The 24737-nt window shown below is 40.8% G+C and overlaps 1 protein-coding gene across 1 annotated transcript in view; it reads left to right on the forward strand.

Annotated features, from left to right (window-relative positions):
• The window catches only part of LOC117521650 (receptor-interacting serine/threonine-protein kinase 2-like), a 47619-nt gene extending 27421 nt beyond the window's left edge, over positions 1-20198 (forward strand). The window contains exons 5-11 of the mRNA XM_034182973.1: positions 4003-4052; positions 4152-4313; positions 5037-5122; positions 9975-10076; positions 11945-12041; positions 12435-12611; positions 17650-20198. Of these exons, the coding sequence (XP_034038864.1) occupies positions 4003-4052; positions 4152-4313; positions 5037-5122; positions 9975-10076; positions 11945-12041; positions 12435-12611; positions 17650-18038 (1063 nt within the window). The 3' untranslated portion in view covers positions 18039-20198. The remainder of the gene's footprint in view (positions 1-4002; positions 4053-4151; positions 4314-5036; positions 5123-9974; positions 10077-11944; positions 12042-12434; positions 12612-17649) is intronic.
• Positions 20199-24737: the final 4539 nt, after the last annotated feature.

Below are 24737 nucleotides of genomic sequence, written 5' to 3' on the forward strand. Positions count from 1 at the left end.
TATTGTAAATGTTTCCCCTCTTTGCATCTCTTCTAATGAATGGCAACATGGGAGCCTCTAAACAACTCTCAAATGACCTGAAAACAGATTCTTCAACATCATGGTTTAGGGGAAGTATACAAAAAGCTCTCTTGGAGATTTCAGATAACAGTTTCCACTGTGAGGAACATAGTGAGGAAATGGAAGACCGCAGGCACAGGCAATTTGTGCCCTGTGTGAACTCCCAGGGTTGAAAAAGTTATGATTTTAGTACACACAACACATACTATATCTACACAGTTGTTTTATAGATAGAAGCTTTATTGTCATTGCAAGCACAGCAGACGATGAAATTAGGAGTGCTGCTCTTCTTGTGCATTAAAACAGTTTTAAAAATGATAAATAGTGCAATAAAGACAGGTTAAAAATAATAATTTTTCTATGGTTATTGCACACTCAAGGTTATAGTGCACAATTGGGGTTATATGGTACATTTCAAGTTTTATTGCACTGGAGATCATTTATTTTATGGTTGAGTTTAATGTGTTTATGGCTGTTGGGAAGAAGCTGTTTTTTAATCCATAATCTGTGTTTTTGCTGTCCTGTGTCTCCTACCTGATCATAGGAGGTTGAACACATGGTGTGCAGGGTATGTGGAGTCCTTGGTGATAAGTAGGGCTCTGTAGAGGTAGTGGGATCTTGCAATGTCAACCAGAGAGGGCAGGGGGCAGCAGGTGATGTTTTTGTGCAGTCTTGATGACCTGCTGCAGGACCTTCCTGTCTGCTGCAGAGAACCTGGTGTACCCACAGTGAGATGCCTCGAGACACAATGCTCTCAGTAGCATTTTGATAGAAGGATGTCAGCAGTTTTTGATTGAGATTGCTCATCCTGAGTAATCTTAGGAAGTGTAATCTCTGTTGTGCCTTCTTAACTGTTGCCATGGTGTTCACAGCCCAGGAGAGGTCATCAGAGATGAGAGTGCCCAGGAATTTGGAGGTGTGCACTCTATCAACACGGTCACCATTTATATAGATGGGCACAAGTTCAGCTCCCTGTTTCCTCCTGAAGTCTAGTAGTAATTCTTTGGTCTTTGTGGTGTTCAGTGAGAAGTTGTTCGCTGAACACCACTCAGACAGTTGCTGGATTTCATCCCTGTAGGCGGACTCATCCTGACAAGTAATGGGTCCGACTGTAGCCATGTCGTTATGTACAACCCCAATTCCATTGAAGTTGGGACGTTGTGTAAAATGTAAATACAACCCCTGGCAAAAATTATGGAATCACCGGCCTCGGAGGATGTTCATTCAGTTGTTTAATTTTGTAGAAAAAAAGCAGATCACAGACATGACACAAAACTAAAGTCATTTCAAATGGCAACTTTCTGGCTTTAAGAAACACTATAAGAAATCAAGAAAAAAAGATTGTGGCGGTCAGTAATGGTTACTTTTTTAGACCAATCAGAGGAAAAAAATATGGAATCACTCAATTCTGAGGAAAAAATTATGGAATCACCCTGTAAATTTTCATCCCCAAAACTAACACCTGCATCATATCAGCTCTACTCTTTAGTCTGCATCTAAAAAGGAGTGATCACACCTTGGAGAGCTGTTGCACCAAGTGGACTGACATGAATCATGGCTCCAACATGAGAGATGTCAATTGAAACAAAGGAGAGGATTATCAAACTCTTAAAAGAGAGTAAATCATCACACAATGTTGCAAAAGATGTTTGTTGTTCACAGTCAGCTGTGTCTAAACTCTGGACCAAAAACAAACAACATGGGAAGGTTGTTAAAGGCAAACATACTGGTAGACCAAGGAAGACATCTAAGCGTCAAGACAGAAAACTTAAAGCAATATGTCTCAAAAATCGAAAAATGTACAACAAAACAAATGAGGAATGAATGGGAGGAAACTGGAGTCAACGTCTGTGACCGAACTGTAAGAAACCGCCTAAAGGAAATGGGATTTACATACAGAAAAGCTAAACGAAAGGCATCATTAACACCTAAACAGAAAAAAACAAGGTTACAATGGGCTAAGGAAAAGCAATTGTGGACTGTGGATGACTGGATGAAAGTCATATTCAGTGATGAATCTCGAATCTGCATTGGGCAAGGTGATGATGCTGGAACTTTTGTTTGGTGCCTTTCCAATGAGATTTATAAAGATGACTGCCTGAAGAGAACATGTAAATTTCCACAGTCATTGATGATATGGGGCTGCATGTCAGGTAAAGGCACTGGGGAGATGGCTGTCATTACATCATCAGTAAATGCACAAGTTTATGTTGATATTTTGGACAATTGAAAGGATGTTTGGGGATGATGAAATCATTTTTCAAGATGATAATGCATCTTGCCATAGAGCAAAAACTGCACAAACATTCCTTGCAAAAAGACACATAGGATCAATGTCATGGCATAGGGTCAATGTCAATGAGCAGATCTGATTTGATGCAGGTGTTAATTTGGGGGATGAAAATTTACAGGGTGATTCCATAATTTTTTCCTCAGAATTGAGTGATTCCATATTTTTTCCTCTGCTTGGTCTAAAAAAGTAACCGTTACTGACTGCAACAATCTTTTTTTCTTGATTTCTTATAGTGTTTCTTAAAGCCAGAAAGTTGCCATTTGAAATGACTTTAGTTTTGTGTCATGTCTGTGATCTGCTTTTTTTCTACAAAATTAAACAACTGAATGAACATCCTCTGAGGCCGGTGATTCCATAATTTTTGCCAGGGGTTGTAAAAACAGAATACAATGATTTGCAAATCCTCTTCAACTTATATTCAATTGAATACACCACAAAGATGAGATATTTAATGTTCAAACTGATAAACTTTATTGTTTTTGTGCAAATATTTGCTCATTTTGAAATAGATACCTGCAACACGTTTCAAAAAAGCTGGGACAGTGGTATGTTTACCACTGTGTTACATCACCTTTCCTTTTAACACTCAATAAGTGTTTGGGAACTGAGGACACTAATTGCTGAAGTTTTGTAGGTGGAGTTCTTTCCCATTCTTGCTTGATGTACGACTTCAGTTGTTGAACAGTCCGGGGTCTCCGTTGTCGTATTTTGCACTTCATAATGCGCCACACATTTTCAATGAGAGACAGGTCTGGACTGCAGGCAGGCCAGTATAGTACCCGCACTGTTTTACTACGAAGCCACGTTGTTGTAACACGTGCAGAATGTGGCTTGGCATTGTCTTGCTGAAATAAGCTGGGACGTCCCTGAAAAAGACGTTGCTTGGTTGGCAGCATGTGTTGCTCCAAAACCTGGATGTACCTTTCAGCATTCATTCATATCAACTTTCACGGGAATTCAGTGTTGGTTTTCAGCCTTGCTGCTTACTTGTAGAAAGTTCTCCGGATTCTCTTAATCTTCTGATGGACTGTAGATGATGGAATCCCTAAATTCCTTGCAATTGAATGTTGAGAAACATTGTTCTTAAACTGTTGGACTATTTTTTCACGCAGTTGTTTTCTTGACTGGTTAAGTAAGTCCCTTCAGCTGCTCCCTTGTTTTCACTCAGGGTCCCCACAGCAGATCCAAGGTGAATCTGCATGTTGATTTGGCACAAGTTTTATGCTGGATGCCCTTCCTGACACAACTCCACATTACATGAAGAAATGTAGCAGGGGTGGGGTTTGAACCAGGAATCTCCTGCACTCAGGCACACGAACCACTTGGCCACCATCCATTGACGTTGTATTGTTGGCACACTCAAAAACACAGTGCTGCTAAGATTTGGACAAATGATTAACTGTCAAAAGGTGAATGATGACAACAGATATTTATAAAGGTTTCACCACTGTGGTAAAATATGAATGTATGGATCATTGCAGTCTACAGAAGAAGTCCTGTATAGGCCCATTAACCACCGTTAGTCTTAACAGCCTCACGCATGTTCAAGATAAAGTTTAAGTCCCTGTGTTCCTAAAGCCAATAAGGAATGATTCTAATTCTTTTTCTTTCTTTCTGTCTTTGTCTTTATTTCTTCTTGTACACCATAGTTATGCCATCATTATGTGGGAAGTGCTGTCCAGACAGATCCCATTTGAAGGTAACACTCTTTTTGAGGGGAGGGTTATAGTTTTTATATCAAACTCTTTGTGTAAGTTTTTCTTGTGTTTACAGAGTAATAATTTGTTTGTGGGGTCAGATGTGACCAACCCTATGCAGGTCATGTTCAGCGTTTTGCGTGGGTTACGTCCGAACACCAACCTGGACAGCCTGCCCGCTGACATTCCTAACAGAGATATTCTCATCAACCTGATGACCTGCAGCTGGACCGCTAACCCAGATGATCGACCTTCCTTCCTCAGTGAGCACACACCCCTGTTCTGATGGAATTCACATTTGGCAGATGACTTTAAACAACACTGTCCTTATAAGTGGTCGACTAATACAGAGTTTTCAGTAACCAATGCTAGTGGCAATTTTTTTTTTTTTTTTTTTTAAAGAGACTAGGGTGGTTGGTGGCCAATATATAATTGATACACCCTATGTGACACAATGTACCAGTAACAACAAATGAGAAACAAAACAGCTGTTCTTAAAAGAACACTTATTTGCCACGACTACTGTCTTTTATGGTCTGTTCAAATCTTACATTTTTCTCTGAGGTCAAATTGCATCCAGTATTTGCCATTGGCATGTTTCCTACTATTTCAGAGCATCCATTCCCATGGTTTGAAGGACCTATCTCCATGGAAATTAACACAAGGAACAGCCCTGCCATTGCTCCACAGAAGCCACAATGACAAGTCTGCTTGGCAGATGTGACTGAAAATGTCTTTTTTTTAAATTGGCCTAATGATCACAGACATTGGCTAAGGCTGATTATCTCAGAATGCAATTAGTCAGCCCAGTTAATCATCTGCCGATTAATCAGTCAGTCACAAGTCATAATGGGCTGTCTATTGTTTTATACTGGTCTGACCTCTTCTCAGTAACTTAGCAACAGGGTACATCTAAAAACCGTGCTCTAGCTTGTTAAAGTTTGAAAATGTGATGTGCCATTACAACATATTCTTTCCTATTTTAGACTGTCTTGTAGAACTGGAACCTATGGTGAGAAAGTTTAATGAAATAGACTTCCTGGAAGCTGTGTTGGAGATAAAGAGGTCAAAGGTCAGTCACTTTCCTATTTCTAATGAACACGTGCGATAACGATGTAATATTACAGGCAGGAGAATTCTTTTGCTCAGGTTGTCGCCATGCCCATAGCAACTTGGTTTAAAAAGTGTAGTCTACAGTAAAAAGGCTTGTGAGGAAAGTGAACCATAAATTAGAATGGTCAATAATAGTTAATTTTTGATTATCACACCCTTGAGAAGAATGCACATGTGACCTTGGTTGTGCTTTTAAAGTCATCCACAGCCACAACATGACATCCATGTGAATGAATTTTAAAGAAAGTCTGGCAACAAACAATCTTGTTTTAGGGATGATTATGCCAGCGGTTTCTACATAATTCTGTCCTATTTTGAAATGGCACTGTAATGTCAATGTTACTGTAAAAAAAAAAAAAAAAAAAAGTTTTACACACAGGGCACAGATGGGCATAACACTCTTTGTGTACTTATAAAAGCACACAGACTGAAGCGGCTTCTCACTCTTTTTCTCAGTCCCTCTTCTAGGTCCTTCAGTCATAAATTCTTGAACATTCAGTCATACAGTGTTTGTATGCAAAAATAAATGGGTAGTTATCAAACATTTAAACATTTGGAACGTGCATTCTGCCTCGATAAAGCCGGCACATCTGAAACCACTGTGATGGTGTATGTGAATTCTCAATCATGGTGCATCCGGAAAGTATTCACAGCACTTCACTTTTTTCACATTTTGATATTTTACAGCCTTATTCCAAGATGGATAAAATTCTTTTTTTTTTTACTCAAAATACACACACAATACCCCATAATGACAATGTGATTTTTGCAAATATATTAAAAATCAATAAAAAACAAAGAAATCACGTGTACATAAGTATTCACAGCCTTTGCCATGATGTTCATAATTGAGCTAAGGTATATCCTGTTTCCACTGATCATCCTTGAGATGTTTCTACAGCTTAGTTGGAGTCCACCTTGGGTAAATTCAGTTGATTGAACATGATTTGGAAAAGCACAAATCTGTCCACATATAAGGTGCTACAGTTGACAGTGCATGTCAGAGTACAAACCAAGCATGAAGTCAAAGGAATTGTCTGCAGACCTCTGAGACAGGATTGTCTCAAGGCACAAATCTGGGGAAGGGTGCAGAAACATTTCTGCTGCTTTGAAGGTCCCAATGAGCACAGTGGCCTCCATCATGTGTAAATGGAAGACATTCGGATCCACCGGGAATCTTCTAGAGCTGGCTGCTTGTCTAAACTGAGGGATCGGGGGAGAAGGACCTTAGTCAGGGAGGTGACCAAGAACCAGATGGTCGTCAGAGTTCCAGCATTCCTCTGTGGAGAGAGGAGAACCTTCCAGAAGGACAACCATCTCCACAGCAATCAACCAATCAGGCCTGTATGGTAGAGTGGCCAGACGGAAGCCACTCCTTAGTAAAAGGCACATGGCAGCCCACCTGGAGTTTGTCAAAAGGCACCTGAAGAACTCTCAGACCATGACAAACAAAATTCTCTGGTCTGGTGAGACAAAGATTGAACTCTTTGGTTTGAATGCCAGGCGTCATGTTTGGAGGAAACCAGGCACCATCCCTACAGTGAAACATGGTGGCGGCAGCATCATACTGTGGGGATGTTTTTCAGCAGCAGGCACTGGGAGACTAGTCAGGATTGAGGGAAAGATGAATGCAAAAATGTACAGAGACATCCTGGATGAAAACCTGTTCCACAGCGCTCTTGACCTCAGACTGGGGCGACAGTTCATCTTTCAGCGGGACAATGACCCTAAACACACAGCCAATATATCAAAGGATTGGCTTCGGGTCAGCTCTGTGAATGTCCTTGAGTGGCCCAGCCAGAGCCCAGACCTGAATCCCATTGAACATCTCTGGAGAGATCTGAAAATGGCTGTGCACCGACACTCCCCATCCAACCTGATGAAGCTCAAGAGATGCTGCAAAGAGGGATGGGCAAAACTGCACAAAGATAGGTGCACCAAGCTTGTGGAATCATATTCAAGAAGACTTGAGGCTTTAATTGCTGCCAGAGGTGCACCAACAGTGTATTGAGCAAAAAAAAATAAATAAATTTTATGTCATCATTGTGGGGTGTTGTGAGTAGAACTTTGAGATAAAACATTAATTTGCTCCTTTTTGGAATAAGGCTGTAACCTAACAAAATGTGGAAAAAGTGAAGCACTGTGAATACTTTCTGAGTGTACTAAACAAAAAAAACACCCTTAATGACCATTGAGAGTCACAAAACTTGCCCTTACGGCTGCAAGAACTGTCAGTAATTTCTGATCTGTTTTGTTCAAAAACGGGAAGCAAAATAAGCAACACTGTTTGGAACCCTGTGCGATGGCTTGACAATCGGAGGGGGGAAATACTCGTTTGAAGCACATAAAAGCTATTACATTGCTAAATTGGTGGGTGGGGGGAAGCAGGGAGCTTGGCTATCTAAAAAATGAAGAAGCTATTAATGTTTTGTTTTTACTGGATGTGATATGTCAAGCCTTTATCCATTTGTTGAAAAGTATTTTAGTAGCATTCACAACTTTTTTCCACAAGGTGCTGTTGTATACACATCGTCAGAGTTGTGCACCTTTTCAAGTATAGGTACAAATTGCTGAATCCTACACTTTGTTGAGAAATGTTTCTAAGTGAGGTCCCAGACCTTTTTGGTCCTGATCCAGCTGTCTGCTGAGGGTCGGGCAGCTCTGCCACACTGCACGTACACACAGTGCAACCGTGACAGTGAACCAGGTGAAATGACGATCACGTTTGAGCCAATAGGTGTTTTTCTTGTTGTTGTTGTTGTTTTCCTGTTGACTGTGCAGTTCCAGCCAGAATGTTTTAAAGCGTAATCCTAAATGGAGTTTGTTTCAGTGGCGTAGTCCACAGTTCTGGCATGGGAACATTTCAGAATGAAATCAAGAGGCGGACAAATTAACACACACACACACACACACACACACACACACACACACACACACACACACACACACACACACACACACACACACACACACACACACACACACACACACACACACACACACACACACAAAAAGCCAGTATATCAACTTTGTTTAAAGCACCTTTGTTTATTTAAGTACAATTATTTAATAGAGCTTGACAGTCCATTTTATTTGTTTTTAGCTATGTGGTTTTTGATTTATTCATTTCAGATATTTCTATTTTTTGTTCTTAAAAGTATATACATTGTGGAAGATTACATTACAGCTTTTTAAGTGATTTGATTTCTGAAACGATGTCATTCACAGCTTTATCACATTCTTAATTGTTTGTTCCACCAATGTCAGTGTTAACTTCATCAGAAACCACAGGCTGAGCCTTTTATTTAGTGACACAATTCCCCTCGTGCTTTCATTGTACTGATTAAATACATAGACTCAGACACTAGACAAAATGTTGAACCGCTTCACTGCTATAGAGACAATAAACAGAAAAAGTGACTGGAAATAGGACCTAAAAGTAGCTATTAGACTGCCAGACTACCGCTACTGGTGATACTTCCTCAGTCACTCGTCATCCAGTCACCACTGATTTTTTTTTTTGTGACGTGGCCACAACCACAGAAGCCTATAACTCCTTCAGAGTTGTATGGGTGTCTTGGTGGCTTGACTTTATTTACATCAGTTATGAAGAAATACAAACAATATGGCACTCTGTGGTAAATCTGTGTGGAGTAGACAGTTCTCAAAAACTGAGTGACTGTGCAAGAAGGTGAAGAGTGAGGAAAGCCACCAAAACACTCAGATAACCCAGAAGAAGTTACAGGCTTCTGTGGCTGTGACTGGAGAAATTGTGCACAGTGCATGCTTTTCATTTTGTCCCAGTTGTACAGTTTCCTGATGAAGTGGTACAGAGGAAGATTTTCTTTCACCAAAACATCAAATCTAGACTTGCATCTCAGATGTAATTTTTGTCCATTTATAGCTGAACTTTCAGGTCTTCTTTTTAAGAAATGTCATTCACATTACCTCCGGCCTACTTCCTTGGTGGAGGTAATGAAGTTGACCACACAAAACATGAAACATCTTTGGTTCATACGGTCTCAAATGAAATAGAAGTCAAAGTAAATGTAAGAATTGCTGCTTTTTTTTCTCTTTTGCATTTTCCATACTGTCCTAAGTTTTTCTGGTTTACGTTACTACAAACCATCAAGCTGATCTGGTTCAGTTGTGTGGTGTTACAGGTCTGAATTTGTCTTAATGGAATGTGAAGCAGAACTTGACTGCTTTTTTTATGGCTACATAAAGGTGATACTTTCATGCTAAAGGAAAATGCAACAATGACTTGTCTGTCCTTTCAGTTTGAGTTGCACCATAAATGTCACGTCATAATTTCCCCTAAACAAATCCTTCCTCTTTTTAGTTTTGTGTATGTGAGCAAAAAGGCATAGTGAGCTATCTGCTTCCAGTTCCAAATAAGATGAGAAGAAAACATTTTGAAGTGTAGGTTCTGTTTGAACCCAGGTCATGATGATGAAAAAATTGCTTCATTAAGTGAATAATTAATCCATAGATGAAAATCTAGTTCCAGTTCCTTTAAACTCCATGAAAGTTGTAACCCCACAAAATAGCCCCCCCCCTTTTTTTTTTTTTAGCAGAAATTTATATTAAAAGTTGCTAATTAAAATAATCCTATTAAAGTCAATCAAGTATACAAAATTATCTAAATGTGGAGCTTGTGCTATTGAGCAACATAAAAAACGTAATTCCTATGTTTATTATGCATTTAGTTGTTTGGCCATGTTTGAGATCAGGGATTTATTAATATTCGTCATATTATATTCACCCGTATGACTCTTTTTCCTGTTTGTGATTGCCATCCACCACCTCAGTTGGCAAGGGAAGCGGGGTGCTGCTCCGCCCAGTCAGTGTGTGAGCCGGCAAGAAGGGAAACATCCTTAAATGCTCTGAAGGAACAACACACTCCCTGGCCGGTCAGTATTGTCACATTGACAGCTCCACTCATAATTTATTTCAGTTACAATCACTTGCTTTTGAGATGGGCCATACCCTTCTGTTTTTTAATAATGGATGTAAATTAAGTTGATGACCTATTCAGTGACTTAGAAATGTTCATATATTCATCTCCTGACTTGTCTAAAGATAAGTGTCTGTAAAATTGATGATTTGTATTCAAAACAGTTCTTATTTACTTTGTCCAGCTACTTATGGCCTCTGAAAATTAAGGAACTGTGAACAAAATGTCTGTAATTATAAATAGTTCATGTGATTTTTGTTCGACCTCATGAATTAAAATTGGGAGCCTGTTGGGGAAAGTGTAGTGACACGGACCCACAACAGGGGGCGCAAATGAACGGTCAATAGATGAGCCGAAAGGTAACAATTTAATGTTGTGAATGTGCACAACGACTATACAGACAATCTCAGAATATGATAGCAGTCAATACACAAAGGTGACGTGTGGGCAGGCTCGAGGATAGAAGACGTCTGTCCTGAGAAGAGCCGGAACCACACGATTTCCACCGCCACCGAACCTGGTGAATACTGGAGCCGCCAAGTCCCGAATTCCCAGGTGATCACCGTCCCCGACTGTCGGATCTGGTACTGCTGGTGAGGAGCACAAACAGTGAGATGTGGGTGTGTGCACACCCAGTAACAAAAAACAGTCAGAAGGTGGAAAGTCACCTCCACCTCTAATCACACACTTGTGCAGCTCCTGTTAACCACTTATCTGGTTGGAGTGTGAAGCGAAGCCGTCGCTGATTACACCAAACGCCAATCCCACAGATAAGGAAACACTTACAGGAAAACAGCTGCAAAGAAGTTCAGACTGTTAGTCAGTGTTTTCAGTTTAGCAGAGAATTACCTTCACAGGTAGATGATATCTCGGCAATGAGGTGGAGATGACGTCCGGGTTTTATGGAGTAGTATGATGAAGTGTAGATGGGTGACAGCTGTCATGAGATAATGAGTGACAGCTGTCACCCCCGGCTGTGTCCGTGGCGGCAGCGCCCTCTCGTGCCTGAAGCCTGCACTTCAGACAGGGCGCCCTCTGGTGGTGGGCCAGCAGTACCTCCTCTTCTGGCGGCCCACACAACAGAGCCTCCACAACAGGCACATCTTGATTTTTTTTTTTTTTTTTTTTTTTTTAAACTCCATTGTAGTGGAGCACAGAGCCAAAGTTGGGGGGGGAAAAATGTTTGTCCAAACACTTATGGACTTGGCTATTTCATCTATCTAACCACTCACTGCAGTTCATGTTGTGTATTCGGAGGTTTTTCCAAAGATTAAGAATACAGTGAGCCTGATGATGTCAGAGCATATAGTATAGGAGAAGTAAGTCTTATAACAGCTCCAAGGCCCGTTGGTGCTGGTGCTCATCTCAGATGACAGTCTAAGACTCCTCCAGGATGGAACGCCAGTCTGACACAGGTTACTTCCCCAGATGAGGCTGGTACCCATTTACAGCTGAGTCCACTGGGATGATGCAATTAAGTGTCTTGTCCAAGGACATGGACAGGTAGCATGAGCAGGATTCAAACCCAGCTCTAGCGCAGCCCAGCTCCTTATCCACTGAGCTCAGTGGAAAAATGGGAAGATGGACTGAGACACAAACCCTAAAGAAAAGGTTTAAGTCAGCGAGGAATCACTGCCACACCCTGTGGAGCGCTGCTCAGTGGCAGCTCAGACTGACTTTCTGTCCTTGTTGCCTTTCACAGCAGTTTCACAGTTTTGAACATTTTCATAGTACTGAAGTATGAAGTCGTGGGTGAGATGAGGGGCACATTAACCTGCAAACTTTTGTTTTAAATTTTAATGTCGCTGTGTTTTCCTGATACAGGAGAGCTCCACCTCCGGCTCAGGCTCTTGTTCCTCACAGGAAGCCGATATGTCTCACCCAGGCTTCCTCACCAGCAGCAATGCTCCTCCCTCTAGAGGTGGGTCAACAGAACTTTCATGTCTTTTGTCATTATTATCATCAGAGGGAGTTTTTCCTTACCACTGTCATCTGTGTGCTTGTTCAGGAGGGGTTGGTAAGGTTTGACCTTACTTATGTGAAGCGCCTTGAGGCAGCTTTGTTGTGATTTTGGTGCCATATAAATAACATAAATTGTGAATCTTATTTCATTGAGCTTGGTGTCTGTAGTGTTGCTTGATGAATCTGAACTGATTGAGCTCTTTTGGAGTGAAATGTGTTAATGTGGTTTTATGCAACAAGCCACTCATGAGATCAGCACACTGTTTACGCTGTATGGCTGATAATGAAATTCTGCTTTACCACTGGACATGTCTCATGGTACCCCCCCCCCCCCATTTCTTTTCTGATGTAGAAGTGCTTCCACAGTCATTGCTTGAGCCTCCCCATTCTCTCAAGGACCCCATGCCGATCAACAATTTAAATGGCTACGCTCAGAGCGCACGGCCTGTGAGCGATTTGAACATTCCCATCCATGAGTGTGAAACCCGACTGGAAAATCTCACTCTCAAGCCACAGCCTCAGCAACAAGGTGAGAGCGGCTAACGTACAACAGGTCTTGACGTTGTTGGTAGAAATGCACAATCAGTCGTACGTGTTTCATGTTTCATTGATTACTATCTGGGAAAGAATTGGTTTAATCAAAGCATGCAAAGGCATTTTAGTGTTTTTCACAGTGTCCTGTTATAATCTGAGAAGTGTTTGCGTGTTCCACTATTCCTCAGAGATGCTTGGTCCAAATTCCACCAGCCATGATGCATGCATGTTGGTTGACCCTAGAATTTCCCTGAAGGAATTTGTTTTGGTAGAGGTCAAGGTTATGGGTGTCAATGGTCAAAACTGTACTTTTTCACTCCAATTTGGCACCAAAATTGGCACACACACGGAGGTGGGGTTCTAGAATTACCCATGTTTTAAATTTGCCGAAGGGCAGTCATTGGGTTCAAGGTCATGTCTGCCTGCTCCTCTTTGGTCCTTTTACTGGTTGCTACCAGACTTGGTATGTCAGTGAAGGTTGACCATAAAATTCTTCTTTTTCTTTCGACTGCTCCCGTTAAGCGTCGCCACAGCAGATCGTTTCCATCTCACCCTGTCCTCTGTATCTTTCTCTGTCACACCAACCACCTGCATGTACTCCCTCAGCACATCCATAAACCTTCTCTTTGGCCTCCCTCTTCTCCTCCTGCCTGGTGGCTCCATCCTCAGTGTCCTTCTCCCTGTATATCCTGGGTTCCTCCTCTGCACATATCCAAACCATCTCAATCTCACCACTCTGACTTTGTCTCCAGCTGTAAATGGACTGCATTTATTTATATAGCGCTTTTTCATCTGCATTTACAAATAATGCCTCACATTCACCCCGATGTCAGGGTGCTGCCATACAAGGCGCTCACTACACACTGGGAGCAATAGGGGATTAAGGACCTTGTCCAAGGGCCCTTGGTAATTTTCCAGTCAGGCTGGGATTTGAACTGAGGATCTTCTGGTCTCAAGCCCAACGCTTTAACCACTAGACCATCACCCCCCCCCCCCCCCCCCCCCCCCCCAGCCTCATTTGGACCAAATGTCAATGTGGCACACACTTAGATGGAATCCAGAATTGCCTTGGCAAAGTCAGACATAGGTCAATAATTTGTGTGAAGGACAAGGTCATCAGTAAATGTCAGTTTGGTGTAGTCATTATGTTACAGTCTTCATGGTCAGGGGCAGTATTACAGTTTCATCCAAAGATGGTTGGGCTTACCTCGAAGCCTCTCACCGTAGGTCTGTTTGGGAAGAATGTACTTCAGCCCGGGCAGTGATCATGGCATAGCTCTCTGTCCACTGGGATGGAGGGATGGAGGCAACCTTTGAGAAGAAAAAAGACGGGAACTTGGACCTGACAGCTGAGTGCAGAGAAGCAGGGTGATCAGCTGCCAGCAACCCTGTGGAAGTTGGCTGCAGAGCGTTTGTAGGAACTAGGCATGGGCCGATATGAGATTTGGACAGTATGATAACCGTGGGCAAAAACACCACAGTTTTATGGTTTCACTGTATTATGTATAGCTTTATAATGTGCTTTACCAACTTTATGGCTATTTGCATATGAAGCGCATGTGATTCAGATGCACTGACGCGATGTCTACCGCTGCGAGCTCTGTACCACTGATAACTTTAGAGAAAATACCATAATGATCGTCTCTCTTTTAGACATGTAGCATCTGCTTCGTGGGAAATGACTTACTTGCTTAGGGAGAAACGTGGCTGGAATAAGGTCTGGAAGTCCGGATGCTCAGTATTGGCCCAGCTTCACCAACAAAGTGCTTGGAATAGATGTATTTGTCCTTCTTGACATGTTTGAGGGAGAAATTTCATCGACCACAAGCACGACTTGAGTCCACTGCTTGTACTTCTCAGTGGTTTCAAAGGTGGGATAAAGTTTACTCCTTCCATGTAATCCTTTGCATGTATCTTGAATCGTCCATCACAGGCCATAGCTACTGTGCTTTGTTGCCACCGTTTTTGGCTTGAAGGGCTATTCCGCGGAAAATAAAACAAAAAAGCCAACTTGGTCCTTTTAGACGGAAGGAAAAGTTCAGTTCAGGCTTTGCCTCTTTCAGCCATGATGCAGAGCTAGCTAACGTTAGCTGCCTGTTTGTAAACAGAGACAGAGATGCGCGCCAGGGGGAAGGGTGGTAGCGGCTGCCTCCACTCTGCCTGTCAAGAATTCTCATAACCTGCTTATACCGTAGGGACGGTATAATGGAAAAGTTTAGTGGTTTTGATACCATGGCTTTTTGATACCGCGGTATACCGTGAAACCGGTTATCGGCCCATGTCTAGTAGGAACATCCGCCCAGCACTTCCTGATGTGTGTGGGAGTGACCGGCTCCCAAGTCAAACAGCACTGAAAGATGTGACTGAAGATGTAGAACTGGGGAGCTTCTGGCTTTGATGCAGAAGAAAGGATCAGATGTGGAGAAGGCGAGGGTCCTAGGGGCAGTAGGATGACGTCCCTTTGCTGCTGTGTGTGTGTCAAAGGAGTGAATTTGATCGTGATCATATTTCACCAAGTGCCTCAAACGATTGCACTACTTTACTGAACAGATTTATTATAGTAAATTATCCCTTGTTTCCTCATATTCTTACCTTAAACAACCAGCCACAAAAATCTACATAAACTGTTCAGCTTCCACTGATAAATTTTAAAACCAGAAGTGCCAGTCATTTATTTCATACCAATATGATTAATACTAAGCCAACTGAATGCCATGGCACACACGGAACGCGGCCTGGAACGCTGGGTGCATGAGAGTTCTAAATGAACTCAAAACATTGCATTTTCCCAAACTTAAAGGGCATATCACACTCCAATCAGTGCTCTCTTTTAAAAACATATATACCACAGTATGAATCATTTTTTCCAAATCTTTAACTTGTGCAAGTCCTGATGTAGTTAATAAAAATAAAATTGGCCATACAGCATCTGAAAAATGCACACAGATTCAGAGCTATTTTTAGCCATAAAAGTGACGTAACCTAAGGTGCTGAGCATTAACAATCCACTTGTGTTCAGCTGCTTCATGATTTACTCCAGTACACACAGTCAACCAAGGTTGACATCGGGTAATTACAGTGCATCCAGAGAACGCCTCCGTTTCAACGTGTCAGAGGACAAGTTGGGACATGCCTATCTCGGCTTTCAATGCTTACCACTCGAATGAGTTATAAGAGAAATTGTGGAGAGCTTGGCATGTCTAAACTTGTCCTCTGACACACCAAAACGGAGGCGTTCTTTGTCTCGCTCGAACAGCGAATCGGTCGTGACGCACAAAGCCTCCGCGTGGCTTTCCACGACAAAATCTCTTGTTAAAAGTGAAATCTGCCGGAAAATGGTTGATGTCCAGCTCTTGTGATAACCAGAGAAAGTGCACACGGTCCCAGCTCCACACAGCCATCCGTTTAGAAATAATCCGGTGGTTTGTGCCTGTTGTCGCGGCTCGGAGCGCGGCGCGCCGAGCGCCATTGTGGGCCGTCCTTAAAGCTGTACTAACAGACCTTATTCTCTGTGAAGCCCGTAAAATTTTCACCGAAAGCCAGATAAATTTTTCGAATGGTTTCCAGGTGCCAGTCTCTAACAGCTTCTGAAAAAATTCTGATGGAAAAAAACCCCAGATCATTCCGCCATTTCCAGACAATGAAAATCTGACGACGGGGCGGGACCACTCCTTGCACAAGGCGTGCTCACAGGCGAATGACGTCACCGACAGGCGTGGAAAAACTCACGCATGCGCACAAGGGTTCAAGCTTGTCTGACGTGAAAACATATGAATCAAATCCATATAGTTTAAAAAAAAAAAAAAAAAGGTACGATACTTTATGGACAGACCTCGTAATTGCTGCCAAAGGTGCAGGTACATCATCAAAGTATTGAGCAAATTGTGTGAATACTTATGTACATGTGATTTCTTAGTATTTTATTTGTAATAAATTTAGAGAGAGAGAAAAATAAACCTTTTTCATGTTGTCATTATGGGGTGTTTATTATGGGTGAGGAGAATTTTGAGGGGAAAAACTAATTTACTTAATTTTGGAATAAGGCTGAAACGTGAATATTTTCTGGATGCACTGTAATTCAGATACTGCATCACAAATGATTTACTAAAACCAAAATGTAAGACAAGCAAGCAACTAGTATGACAGAGAGGGGGCATTATTTTATTAGCTTGATCACATTTCTACAGTAGTTTCTTTTTGGCTTGGCTTGTTTGCTCGGACTTGCCACAATGGATCCAGTATGGATCCACACGTTGATTGGCACTTACTTTTCCCAGATGCCCTTCCTGACGTAACTCGACATGTACAAAAAAAAATTATTCCATGATTTCAGGGACTTTACCCACAATATGTAAATGGATTGTTGTATAAATACATCTCACGTGTGAATGTTAAATCTTTGCTGTTGCCCGGTTTGTCTTCCAAATGCTATTTGAAACACCTCCATATTGTAGAAAACTCCTTTTCCACAGGATATGTGGGAATATTTACTGACGTGTCTATTCACATGGGAGTAATATAATGCTGATATTATTTCTTTGGATTGTTTTGCAGAAGGTACAACTCGCTGGAAGCACGGTGGCTTAGTGGTTAGCGCTGTTGCCTCACAGCAAGAAGGTCATGGCCTTTCTGTGTGGAGTTTGCATGTTCTCCCTGTGTTTGTGTGGGTTTCCTCCGGGTGCTCCGGTTTCCTCACACATTTAAAGACATGCAGGTTAGGTGAATTGGGAATTTTATAATTGTCCAGGTCTTGCAAAAGAGATCTCGATCTCAATGGGAGTAACTTGGTTAATAAAGGTTAAAATGAAATTCATGAAGATGCACGCAGTCCATATATGTAATCACAGAAAATGTGCAACCGGATGGAACTAAAATCACTGAAAAACTCTAGTTGTAGTTGTTTTACTCCAGCTCCCCATATCAAATTAAACCCATCATAATGGGGCTAAAGATTTTTAAAGTAGACTTAAAAACAGTAATAGTTTGACCTCATTTTGCCTCCTCAGTCTGAACTTCTCACTCCTGCTTTGCAGCGGATGTGTCTCCCCCACTGCAAGCATCTCCTACTTTAAAAGGCCCCATTGTGCAGTGGGTCGCCACGCGGCGTGAGGATATTGTGCTCCAGATGACAGAGGCTTGTCTGAACCAGAGTTTGGATGCCTTGCTGGCTCGCTCCATGCTAATGCGGGAGGATTATGAACTGGTGTTGAAGGAGCCCACACGCACTGCCAAGGTCCGACACCTCTTGGACAACTGTCACCGGCACGGTGAGGAATTTTGCCGTTTGATTGTCCGCAAGCTATACGACAACAAGCAGATGGGTCTGCAGCCCTACCCAGCTGAAATTGGCTCCCCTACCACAGCAGCTGCACCAAGCGCAGCTTCATCGTCAATGTCCTGCAATTTACAGAAGTACATGTAGCAGTGGCCCACAGCTGGGCCGTCTCCATGCCCGCGCCAACATTAGAGTGTGCCAGCGTTACACTACAATTCACCTTCTTGATCAAGACGGTTATCGTGGTTCCTGCAGGTGATGGAGGAGTGGCTTCGAGCCAGAGGAGCCACAGGTACAGATGCTGAAACAATCTGTTAGCTTCAAAGTTTTCTGCTCATTAACTTAAGTCAAAAAGCCGAAGACTTATTTTGTATGGTGAGAATCGAAGACTTTGACTGAATCAGTGATTATGGAACGTTGGCGTTGATTTAATGATGCAGTTTATTTATGGACCCTTCATGTTGAGTGAATGTTTTTCAGAGTTTTCGCTCCTCTTCGTCTCCTGATGTTAAATAATAATTATGTTGCACAGTATCTTTGTGTGACTGGTGTTTAGTTGATATAAATAACTTGTAAGACTGTTAAAAAGCTGAATATCATCCAGTGGTAAAATAAGGCTTATTCCTGTTATAGACGTCTAACCATACACCATCTTGTCGCTGTCATAAATCATCCAGATGTTCCCATCTGAATGCAGCGACCAAGTGGGACTTCACAGCTGTTTGAAATATTAGTACAGAAGCACATAAACTAAATGAATACAAACAGAAGCACAGTCAGGTTTGTTGCAGGGAACAACTGAGCAAATAGTATCAGCTATCCAGCTGTGTGGAATTCCTGAGGCCAATCTTAGACTTTTTCTAAGACTATACTCTTCAGACAGCTGTCTATTCTGCACTATTTTCATATTTTACTAATTGTCAGAGTAATACACATCAGAATCCCGAAGTGCATCCTGTAACTGTTTTCCCAAACTCTTTTTGTAATTCTGGATACAACACATTGTGTGTATGTGGAACATTTCTCAGCCTTAACAGCTGAACAACTTGATTTGAAGAAGAGATGTATCCTAACAGACACACACACACACACACACACGCTGTTGTAGTAGTTTATAGTTTTGACTCCCTGTTACTGTCTGTGTCTTAGTATTCATTTTTCCCCAGTACATAGTCTGAAATCAGCTGGCGTGTTGGCACGTTCTGCTGACATCACTGGAACTCAGTCGATTTGTGTTTATATTTATTAAAGAGTTGCTAGGACAACGCTCCGTGAGCTGCGTGTCCAGATTATACCAAAGGAATCTGCCTGAGTTTCTTTTGGTCTTCCCATCAGTCGCCTCAATTCTCAGAACTCCCTCTCACACTCACTGCATATAGGATTCCCCAGTTACAGCTGTTCCACCGAGTCTGAGAACACGTGTGAGCACAGATGAAGAGCAGGCACACATTTCAAATCCTCCCCAACCAGTGCGAAAGTGGTAACACAACACTGGTAAATCTGTGCAATTAAAGCTACTCGGCTCATTCGAGCGGGGCTTTAAATGCTGAGTCAGAGTCCAGCAAATAACCTGTACCAAGTGCACGAGTACATTTGTTTTTTAGCAGTGTTCATTTAGTTATTTGTGAGTGTACAGAGTTACTGTACCAGTCCAGAATGACAGTGATGCACCTGTCTGCAACACTTTCTCAGATTAGTAACTGTGTGTGTGTGTGTGTGTGTGTGTGTGTGTGTGTGTGTGTGTGTGTGTGTGTGTGTGTGTGTGTGTGTGTGTGTGTGTGTGTGTGTGTGTGTGTGTGTGTGTGTTTCATTGATGGTTTCAAACTCACTGGGTCCAACCGCACTGGTTTTGGCCTTCTTTGTCTCAGAATGTCCTGTGTTGATCCAAACTATCAGTTGCGGTCACTGGCCATTTCCTGATGAACCATATCAGCTTCAGATTGCTGAAGTGAAGATGTGAAACCCAAAGTTAAAGTAAATCCCTGACTGTAGAATTTGAAAGAAGACAGCTGTGAAAAGCTGTGAAAATGGTTATTTACAGCATATTTCATCCTACACAAATCATAGTGTCGGCCATAAATTAATGCCTTGAAGGCCTTATCTTGCCCCTGGACCACCAGTTTCAAACCCCTCTTTCAAGGCCTTAATGTTTTCTTCACACTTTTAAAATAGGTGCTGTAATTACAGGTAACTGTAGCATTAACTGTCTGAAAAGTCCACAAGTCATGATAGAATAATGTTTGTTTTTTGATTTCTTATTTAAATACATTTGGTAGCTGCATAGTTTTACTGTAACAGCAGAAAAAACCCCTGTATTCTGTTTTTGATTTCAAAGTGTCAAACGCATCAATATCATTTGCTGAGGGTGTTGTATGAGAATATTATTCTGTGTCGTCATTGGAAATGATGTGTGCTTCTGTAATTCCTTGTCTGGCTGTGCCTCAGTTTGGTCTCAACTTCTTACTTTGTGGAAACTAATTTGCAACATGTCATATTATTGAGGTAAAACTTAATTTTCCGAACATGTTATAATTTACAGCTATGTCCATATCTATGTTGGGTTATTTTTTTCTCATTGTTTTTGACATAGATGAAATTTTGTTGACACATGAAGTAAATAATAATCCATTAAAAGACTTTTAGCTTTAATTTATGGGTAATTCTATTGAAATCAGGTGAACACTGTGTGAATTACAGCAGGCTTTGTTTGTGGTGCCCCATTTTTATGGACTAAATGTAACTGGACAATTGTCCACTGGACAGTTTTGTGCCCAGCTGTGTTATTCCATCATTATTTTGTTGACAAATCATCAGATTAAAGCTCCATAACTAAAGTATTATACGTCATCTCAAAGCAAGTATTAAGAAATGGAAACTGGCCTTTGTTCTTGACACCTTTCTCACATGTATGTGGGGTCAGTGTAACGTTTCTCGTGGTGAAGCAGTTTTTGGTGCAGCGTCTTTCTCTGGAATAAAGCTGCTCCTGTATGCTGCATGGCAATAGAAGTCTGTGCCCAAAGACGTTTACTGCTCTGATGGCTTGATCTGATTGGGATTCGATCTCTGATCCACCGATCTACCATAAATGTTGATTAAACATGAATTCCAGAGTCATGTTTGCCGCAGGCCACATAAGATGTCCTATTCCTGCCGTTAGCAACATATTAATGGAGACGGTGGTATGTAAAATTTCAGTCATTAACTCTACCAAAACTACTATGTTGATTTCTGAAATTTTGGGTTCTGATAGAAAACTGAGGATGCACAATTAGAATGACTGTAACCTAAAATAAACATGAGGCTGTCAAATTGCTTTGAAAGCCTGGTCACTAATAAATTGTAGGATTGTTTTTCATGTAAAAAAAAAAAAAAGTTACTACAATTTGAATTGGGTCATTGACATTCTCTGCTGACTTGTATAAGTCCTTCAGAGTTGTCATGGGTGTCTGGGTGGTTTCCATCTTGTTCACGCAAGTCCGGGTGATATGTAACAGTTCAAATCTACATTTTTTATATGCTCACTTCAGAGTCAGCTTTCCAGAAACCATGAGTGACTGTAACTATGACAGTAAGTTACTGGTTAGAGTCACCTGCAGTTATCTTTATTTTGGCTCATAACTTGGTGCCATGTTGATGACAAACATTTGGTGTAATTGGCATTTGGCTTCAAAACAGGTAATTTCTGGGAAAACCATCACTGTAAGTTGCTGAGAGAATAATGCACACCCCTTGAGGAAATATTTGTCCAACTAAATTTGGTAAAGGGAGCCCACACACACATTAATCTACTGTAGATTACACAGTTAGCCTGATTTCTCTGTAGTGACCCTGAGATTAAACCTGACACACCATGCCATTAAAAAAAAAAAAAAACATTACCCACCTCCAAATTTGGATGGAGCTATATGTTTGTATAGGTGTATATTTTGTGACATCATATCTGACATATCTGCTTTTTTTTTTGTAAAATTGCTGTCCATTTTAGTACTCGTATCATGACTCATATCAAGTTCAATGTGTAGTCATCACTTTTAAAAGGCATTTTTTTAATATATATATTGTCAAGATATTCATTAAAATTATTACTCTTTTTACTCTGTCTGCTTTTCATTTTTAGTTGTGAGTCCTTGAGTCACATTGAGACACATTAATGCTTCACATCGGGGTGAATGTGAGGCATTGATGTGTAAAGCGCTTTGAGTATCTGATGCAGATGGAAAAGCACTATATAAATGTAGTCCATTTACCATTTAAGTCCAGTTGACCTGTCTTAACCTGCTTGGATACCGTGACCTGGATGACAGAGAATCCCCACAAACATTTTGACCAAGATATTCTATTTTATTGAATTATACAAGGGCATATTTTTTGGAGCACGGTCAGAAAAGCCATCTGGTGTAAAACGTATGCCAAATCCGGATCATCTGTGGGTGACCCCAAGCAAAATGTGAAAAGCCAGGCGAAAGAGGGAGGGACTACATATTTAAACATCAAATGTCAAGCTTATTTTAGTGACTAAAATGACTAAATCACTGTATTTTAGAGAGGCATACTTTTTAAATTACTCTGTCATTCAACTTTCATAATTCTAAGTTTTTTTATTTACAGTATGTAGCCAAATTGTTTCATTTAAATTACCCAACTTCATTTTTACTTCTTTTCTGCTCTGAAATGTCCATGGAAATTTGTTGCCTTAGTTTTGTAAAGTTTTGTTTGTTGTTGCTGTTTTTTTTTGTTTTTTGTTTTTTTTACATGAGTCAGAATAAATTTCCAGTTGCAGTTTCAGTTTTACAGTCAAACTGTTTATTTTAAAACCATTGTCAGTCTGTGCCCAATAGTTTTGTTTTTTTGTTGTTTTTGTTTTTTTAAACCATGACCAATTTTGTACCAAAGGATTTTACTGTCCCCTTTATGTCATCCATACATACATTTTGAATATACCCTGGACAGGATGCTGTCGCAGGGCCACATACAGACTAACATGCACACCTACGGACAATTTAAAGTTTCCAATCCACCCAAACTACATGTCTTTGGAAGCGACTGGAGGGAACCCACACAAACACGGAGAGAACATGCAAACTCCCATTTGTGTCATCATCACATGCCAAGCCTAGACATGTAAATGTTTTACGGTATATCTTCAAATTTGATTCACTAAAGTGGGCTATAACACATGCTATTTTCTCTTTTTTTGTAATTTAAGTTTTTATTGATTTTTAACTTAGCAGAAATACCCAAACAATGTACAGGATATAAAAAAATGATAATGAAAAAAAAAAAAAATTAAAATTAAAAAATTGGCTGGCACATGTCCCTCCCCTATTTCATAGTGTTACATGGGACAGGTTTATAACATCATTGAATTTTAATCTCATGCATGAATACATGAAGTTCCTGACCTTTACCTGAAGTCCTATTACTATTTAAATGTTACCTGTAGTGTCCTGCGATTTTAAATGATTCCAAAAGTTGTCCCAATCTGTGTCCTTGTCCTCTGTGTTGTCTGTCAGTCTGTTAAGCATAGTCTCATAAGAAGCAGTTTCTGCCATTGCTGTTAACCAATCTTTCAATTTGGGATGAGTGGCAGTCCTCCAATGTCTCAAAATTATTCTTGATGCTGTTACAAGTCCAACCATGAGCACAGAGAAAGCAACCTTGGGGATGTTGGGAACTTGCGACCTGTTTCCTAGTAAACACAGTTCTGGTGTTAAAGGCACCTCAGATCTGCACCACCTTTTCAGAATAGCAATGATTTTAGTCCAAAATGGAGAAACAGAAGAACATTCCCAAAAGCAATGTATAAACGTCCCAACTTCAATTTTACATTTCCAACAAAGATTATCAGGCATAAATTTCATGCTATGTAGCCTAGACGGAGTGTGATAGTACCTTTTTAAAATTTTATACTGTATGCATTTACTTCTGGCTTCCTTCACATATTTACCATTTTTTTGACATGATATCCAACCATTTATCTTGTGAGATTTCCATGTCAAGATCCCTCTGCCATAGCATTTTGATATTTGAAGAATCACCACTTCTATCATTATTCAGCAACATGTAGAATTGAGAGGCAGTGTGACGTTCCCGTGGCAACTTAATAAAATTTAGAATAAGATTCTCACCACCCTCTTGGATGTCACACAATGTCTCATTTGTAGATATTTACAAAAATTTTCCTTCCCTTCCAGTTTAAAATTGCGAACAAGTTCTGCATAGGACATGAAATGCCCATCTCTGTATAAATCTCCGATGGTATGAATGCCACAGGAATGCCAGTTTCCCCAAAACACAGGTTTCTTATCAATACAAATAGAAGGATTGTTCCAAAGTGATGCATATTTTTGAACAGAATGGGATTGTTTAATTATTTTATGTACTTTCAACCAAACCTGACCAGAATGTATAAGAACTGGGTTTGTGGAGTCATTTTTTTTTTTTTTTTTTTTTTTGCGATAATTTATGTTTTGGCTCGAAAGGAGTGCAGATATCAGCTTCCAACTTCAACCAATCTAGTCCTCCCCCAGTCTGCTCCCAGTATTTCACTAGTTTGACCATTTCAAATGATAAGTAGTATAAAACTGGGTCAGGCAGTCCCAGGCCACCTTTCTCCCTTGGTGCATACAGTTTGGTCATTTTAATTCTGGCTTTTTTACCCTCCCATAAAAACTGTTTAAGTTTTCATACTGTTTAAAGATAGTAAATGGTATTACAATGGGCAGCATCATTAATAGGTAGTTGATCTGAGGGGATATAATTTTAATTATATTAATCTTACCCCAGAGTGAAATTGGTAGTTTTTCCCATTTTTCTAAATTTGTCCTAATTTTTAGCAACACTGGA

The sequence above is a fragment of the Thalassophryne amazonica genome, chromosome 12 (assembly GCF_902500255.1).
Source record: "Thalassophryne amazonica chromosome 12, fThaAma1.1, whole genome shotgun sequence".
Lineage (NCBI taxonomy): Eukaryota > Metazoa > Chordata > Actinopteri > Batrachoidiformes > Batrachoididae > Thalassophryne > Thalassophryne amazonica.